The sequence below is a fragment of the Rhinopithecus roxellana genome, chromosome 10, assembly GCF_007565055.1.
Source record: "Rhinopithecus roxellana isolate Shanxi Qingling chromosome 10, ASM756505v1, whole genome shotgun sequence".
Taxonomy (NCBI): Eukaryota; Metazoa; Chordata; class Mammalia; order Primates; family Cercopithecidae; genus Rhinopithecus; species Rhinopithecus roxellana.
The window spans coordinates 104,482,077-104,488,850 of record NC_044558.1 but is presented as its reverse complement, the minus strand read 5'-3'; the positions used below and the strand labels follow the sequence as shown (position 1 = coordinate 104,488,850).

At 46.7% G+C, this 6,774-nt stretch overlaps 1 protein-coding gene across 5 annotated transcripts in view; it reads right to left on the bottom strand.

Moving 5' to 3' along the window:
* Positions 1–4,125: 4,125 nt before the first annotated feature.
* The window catches only part of STX2 (syntaxin 2), a 50,418-nt gene continuing 47,769 nt past the window's right edge, over positions 4,126–6,774 (bottom strand). For 3 of the 5 annotated variants that reach the window (XM_030939440.1, XM_030939438.1, XM_030939443.1), the window contains one exon: positions 4,126–4,595. Coding sequence is in view for 3 of the 5 variants with exons in the window: in XM_030939438.1 (XP_030795298.1) it covers positions 4,500–4,595 (96 nt within the window). In the remaining 2 variants the exon portion in view is untranslated. Of the gene's footprint in view, positions 4,657–6,774 lie in introns of all 5 variants that reach the window. The other 2 variants (XM_030939439.1, XM_030939441.1) reach the window with 2 other exon arrangements.

Here is a 6,774-nt window from a genome sequence, read left to right as displayed (position 1 = left end):
CTCCCGCCACTTCAGTGCAACCCTTGCAGTCTGCCCACTCCTCCAGACATGACGCTTAGGAGCTTACCTCGCTCTTCAGCTCAGAGCCCGGCTCCCATGGCGGGGTCAGACCTGCCCTGGCCTCTCCCCTCCGCCTGAGCCACGCCCGGCTTCCTGCTCACCAGGCCTGCGTTAGTATCTGCAGCTGTGCTTCTCCGGCCGCCGCAACACCAGCCTTCCCGCATTGCTCCAAGACACCGAGCCTGGTGCATGCTCAGGAAATTCAGGAGTTTCAGAACATTGTCACTTTCCCTGCCTGACGACCAGTGTTGTACTCTACTCACAGGGCAACCTGCTTTAGCAAACTCAGCCACACATTAAAAAGTACCATTTGCAAAGAAAGGCAAAGGAGAGCTATCACCTGGCTGGGTGTTCTGCGCCTAGAGACTGGGCCCCGGGAGAGCGCTCCTCAGTGAACCTGCGAAGGATGGAATTTACATAAAAAAGGCACAGTCTTTAGTCCTGGAAAGGCACCCTGGGATTCTTCAACTCCATCCCTCTTTTTCACAGGCAGGGAACTGAGGCCCCAGGAGGCCCAGGTCACCTCACCCCAGGAGGCAAGGCCTCCCCTGCGCTCTCTGGAACCTCTCCCTGGCAAGAAGCCAGAGGCCCTGTTTTCTCAGGCTTAGGGATCTGCACTCTCGTGTTCAAAGGCTGCGAGTCAGAAGAGGAGGGCCACGTGCTGCCTTCCATTTCTCTTATTGCTCAAATGGAAAACAATGAAACAGGGCTGGCCACATCACCGCCTGCCGCCTGCCAGTCATTTAAGACCTGGCGCGCATTTCCGTAGCTCCTCGACGCCAGGAAAATCAGACCCATCTCGGGAGGGCTCCTGCCTCTGGATGCCTAAATGTTCTTACCTTAAACACAGTGTTACGCTCCACCCCTCCCACGCCGCACACAAACGAATTTTCACAAAATCTTAAAACCAGAACTTAACAAAAGGTTGCGTGGTACCAGGTCCGTTTGGTTCCGTGTGAAACCAACTAGGAAAACCCGCATTAGGCTTTTCCTCAGCTGCGCCGCCGAGGGCCTGGTTTCTAGTCATTTGAGAAGCTGTGTGCGCCCCGAATGGTCTGTTCTTTCCTTTAGGGTTCGCCTTTGTCAACAGTGAGTGTTGTGGTGGCAACTAAAATAAGGAGCCGACCAGCGCTCCTGGGGAGAGAAACCTGGGCAACTCCGCAGGCGCTGGCACCGGCCACAGACCCACGCCTGGGGCACTCGCGTTTATATTTAGCAGAGCACAGGAGTCAGGGAGCGCGGGCGGGGGTGGGAAGAGGCGTCTGCGCACTGGCCACGGTGTGGGGGACCCAGCCCTACCCCTTCCCCGGGGGCTGAGTGGGACTCTCCACGAGGCCAGCAGTTTTTCCGGGTTTTTCTGCCCCTCTCTGGTGGATATGCAACCTTTCCAGTTTGAATTCCACCTCGGTTTAATCCACTTTTTAAACTCATGAAAGGATGTGATTGTAGATTTGAAGACATTCATAAAAAGTCATTTAGGCAATAAATACTATAGGAGTACACTGTCTTTAAAAAGTATAAATAAATTATTGACTGTGCACAGCTGATTTGAAAGGAAATTCATTCTGGGAGAAATAGAGAAATAGACTAAAATGAACATCTAGGGCTCTGTCTCCATGAATTAGTTTTCTACAGTTCTATCTTCTCTTGTTTTTAAATTGTGGTTTGCAAGTGTCACTTTCCAATATGATCAGAATTCGGTAAGGGTTGAGGAAGTAAAGAAATTCTACTTAATAAGAAAAACTCTGAAAGAGGATTAAGTATAGAGGATAAATAACTCAACATAGTGAGAGACGGGGGATCCCCCCCATTAACAAATGGAATGTGTCAAGTCGACAGAAGAATTCCAACAGAGTGACTCTGAGATAGAGCCCAAATTCACTGAATTGGTATCTGTTAGAAACAGCAAGAATTCCGGCGAGTCCCTTACCACATGGTACTGACATCTGAGCCATGAACAACAGAAGCTTGTAATATAACACTAATAATCAAAAAATTACCAAATACTTCCAAAATTACTCACATCATTACACGTAATAGCCACAAGAGCAATTTTCCTAGTAGAACAATTTATTAATGAATATGCAATAAAATATCTCCCCAAAATCTTTCCAGAAATGGCAAAGCAGGAAGTGAATACTTTTATGCTTCTCTGGAAATTTTTAATGTAAACATGACATATTTGAAGAACTGATTAAAAAGTCACAAGTGAATCTGTAAATACATTTTTAAGTCTGACTTCAAATCGGTACATGAGGCTTAGACATACACGTCATTGGACAAGTGACTTAAATATCTAAATACAAATCAAATAGCATTTTCATAACTTCAACTATAAAAACACAAATGTCAGCAGGTACTGCAAATATAAGATGAATAACTTGAAAAATACCATAATAAGTGTTATAAAAGGGGAGGACTCATATGACAGAGCTTGAAGGAAAAGTGGGACATCACAGGAGGCAGGTCCCCCCGTGGACGTGATTCCACACAGGCGTGGAGTCCTGCTGCCACCAGTGTGATCCTGAAATATTGAAAACCCGCAAGACAAGTGATACCTTCAACGAAGCCACAAATCAGTGAGCACATCCCACGACAGGGTGTTTAAAGACCAAAAGAAAAAACAGTCAGAGGCAGAATTCCCCTAACAACTCTGCCACACAGTGACCACCATCAAGTGATCCAGCGGACGCGTCACGGATGAGGGAGATTCGGAATTGTGTTCAGTAAGGGATGCGGCTTCTAAGCTATTCAATATTCTCCACACCTACTGTTTGGAATCAGGCATCTCTACATTAGTTTCAAACCAAACAGTGTTAAAAGTCACACGCTTATACCATCACATACAGGAGTCACAAGAGTTAATGATATTTGGGGCATCCTTCATGCACTCCTTTAAAATTCTGACCAGTTACTCTCTTAACAGATGTCCGTTCACCAGTTCATACATTTTACAAGTCTAAAAATAAGTCATATTCTTCTACTAAAAAAAATGAGCAATAAAAAGGTTTAATTATCATGAATTCCTACACATTTGGGAAATTAACTTCTAAAGTTCAGCAAAACATTAGGTACTTAACAACATGTACGTGATCTGTACAATAGTTTAAATTGATAAGAATTACTCCATGTCTCAGGAATGATTCCCTCGAGTCCCCAGAGTACTGAACCTCGGTCTCATCACCTTCTTAAATTCAGACTTTATTCATGTAAACTGGGAAACTTGAATCTCGTATTTAGTGAAAAGAGACCATGGTCTTTACAGTGCAGTAACCAAGTAACCATTCACTATCCCGGGGAGGGAAGAGGCGGAAATGGAGCTGAGGCCAAGGCTTTTCCGGAGGCACCAGCACATCTAAACTCACAGAAGGCACTTGAGGGGCTTTGAGGGGCTTTGCAACCAATGTTTTCTGTGACAAGGGGAAACTTTGTAAACAACTGTAAAACGTGGCTCCAACACCATGCAGCTTCCTGTTTCACTCACAAGGCCACACTCAGTATATAAAAATGGGGTAAGATGCTAATATATTAAACAATTTATCAACATTTACAATTATAGATATCTTACAAAAACCTGTGATATAAATTATTTCTTCCAACAGGAAATAAACAACAGTATAAAAGGCCTCTTAATTAGCACATACTAGCTGGGAGGGAGGAAAGGAAGCCTTAGACCTGAGGTCCAAAAGCTTCAGAGCGGCCGGGCGCGGTGGCTCACGCCTGTAATCCCAGCACTTTGGGAGGCTGAGGCAGGTGGATCCGCAGTGGCTCACGCCTGTAATCTCAGCACTTTGGGAGGCTGAGGCAGGTGGATCCGCAGTGGCTCACGCCTGTAATCCCGGCACTTTGGGAGGCTGAGGCAGGTGGATCCGCAGTGGCTCACGCCTGTAATCCCAGCACTTTGGGAGGCTGAGGCAGGTGGATCACGAGGTCAGGAGTTTGAGACCAGCCTGGCCAGCATGGTAAAACCCCGTCTCTACTAAAAAAAATACAAAAAATTAGCTGGGCGTGGTGGCACGTGCCTGTAATCCCAGCTACTCTGAGGCTGAGGCAGGAGAATTGCTTGAACCCGGGAGGTGGAGGCTGCAGTGAGCCAAGAGCGCACCACTGCACTCCAGCCTAGGTGACAAAGCGAGACTCCATCTCAAAAAATTAAAAAAAGCTGTATAACATAAAGCATTCCTTCCTAATTAAACTTCATGCACATTTGTAACACTGAAATATTTTTAATATTAAAATGTTCAATATTTTCTTATTTCAAGGCCAGTGAGAGAAGTCTCCCACTGCTCACATTCTGTAGTGTGTCATGCAGGGTCACGCATCACACCCACTGTGCTTACGGCGCTTTCACTGAACAAGACGTTCGGTTGTGCTTCTTCCATGAATTCATAAATTAAAAGGTCAGTACTCAATGCCGGGTTACAGCGTCTGAGATTCATTCACAAAATGACAGGATGCTGATCTGGTTGCAGATGTGGTCTGAGTCTCCAAGGATAAATGGCTCTTGGGATATGGTTGCTATGACAATGTTGTTGCTAGGATAATTCCAAGGATCACAAGCAAAATAATTACACAAATAATAATGAACATCATTTTCTGCAAGATAAAGAAAAACATTAATTTGCAATGTATCAAAGAAATCAACAATGTCATCTGCTAACTAAATCCTTCTGGGATTTGGGATAGTTTAAAAAATATATCCATTATCAAGAAAGGACTCCTCCTTGTCATAGAAAAGAATGTGCTCTCAGCTCACTGCAACCTCTGCCTCCTGGGTTCAAGCGATTCTCCTGCCTCAGCCTCCTGAGTAGCTGGGATTACAGGCACTCGCCACCATACCCAGCTAATTTTTGTATTTTTAGTAGAGACGGGGTTTCAGCATGTTGGCCAGGATAGTCTCGATCTCTTGACCTCATGATCCACCTGCCTCAGCCTCCCAAAGTGCTAGGATTACAGGTGTGAGCCACCGCGCCCGGCCGACACTTTCTTTTAATCATAATAAAACTCCAGGATTGCTGTTAATTGGATGAATTACACATCTTTTTAAAACTTTATATGAATTTCTTGTTGGCTGAAAAATCCTATTTTTTCTTGCTTTTCTGAAAGGAGGTGTCACTCTGTTGCCGAGGCTGGAGGACAGTGGTGCAGACATGGCTCCCTGCAAACACATCCTCCTGGGCTCAAGCAATCCTCCCACCTCAGTGTCCCAAGGAGCTAGGATGACAGGCATACACCACCATGCCCCGCTAATTAGAAAATACGTTTTTAAGAGATAGGGTCTTGCTACGTTGCTCAGACTAGTCTCGAACTCTTGGGTTCAAGGGATCTTCCTGCCTTGGCCTCCTGAAGTGCTGGGATGACAGGCATGAGCCACTGCACCTGGCCTTATCTATTTTTTACATTTAAATATGACGAACATGTGTAAGAAATCAACAATACATTCATTCATTCTTCTACTGCACTGATGGTCTCAAAGCAGGGCGCCACACAGCATTTAACTTTTTTTAAATTAACAAGTATCTTCACACAAGAGAAAGCGAGGCCACCTTTGGCTTAATAAATGGAGTCTCCTCCAAGAAGCTTATCTGAGGGAAGGGAAGGAAGACACGGCAGGAGGCACCGCACTGTAGGACTTTGAGTTCTCTTTTTGAAAAGCAGAGATCCAGAGCCATCATTTTAATGGCAGTTCCAAATGCATGAGTGCTTTTACCTAAGAAATCCTGTTTACTAAGCCTGGACAGCTCTAATACTGCAGGCTCAGTCAGTTATGCAGGGTTTATCAAGAGGCCCATGACAGGCCCCGGTGAGCCTCCCAGTGACTCCTCACCACCAGGGAGAGCTGCCTGCAGGAGGGCCCCTCCCTGGAATTCTAGTTCCGTGTTAACATCACGCACATTTCCTGCAAAGCCCCAGCCACTCTCTCATCCTCTACACGCGCCCCTATGCCCCTCTCGGCACCTTCCTAGAGAAACCTCTTCTTCCTTTCTCTGTGATGCCTCCCTCCCTCCAGAGGGAAGCGTGCCCTCGCACTCAGCAAGTGAGTGTGCTGGGGCCACCTGGAGTCAGCTGCACGCAGCACTCTCATCTCCTGCCGCTGTTGCGCTGCCTGCCACGTGTCTGGGTGCTAGACCTGTGTGCACTTTCCTGCCACATCTGGCTTTCAGGATGACTGTCAACTACATGGAGTCTAGGGTGCAGGACCCAGGAGTCATTTAATCTCCTGGTGACAGCGAGAATGGAGAGGGCACACCCTGGAGAGTCCAGCTCCAGGTCTGGGCCAGGGCCCTCTCACCGACTAAGACTTCGCCTGTCTCCTTAAAGCAGCGCGTCCCACCCGTGCTCCGGGGTGACGGGCCTGCACCTGGCACACCCTGCAGGGAGGGGCAGCACCCAGCCCCAGGAAGGCCAATTGCTAAAGGATGAAAGGCTATGTTAATATTTTTAAAAGTGAAATTAAGGACATTAACCACTGCCTTCCTGTGCAAAGATAACTGCTGGTATTCATTTTGGTCTGTTTTTTATAAATGAGGATCCTTCTGTGTTCATTCTTATTTACATACACTAGGGTGAAATGGCCAGCCAGGCCCAGGGCACAGGACTTGAAGCCCCACGCCCCAGGGGTCACACTGAGAGGAGCCTTCTTTTAGTCAGCCTCAATGCCAAGTAGTGCCCATGAAAAGTAGCGCATTTCACTGTGTCCAAGCTAAAAATTGT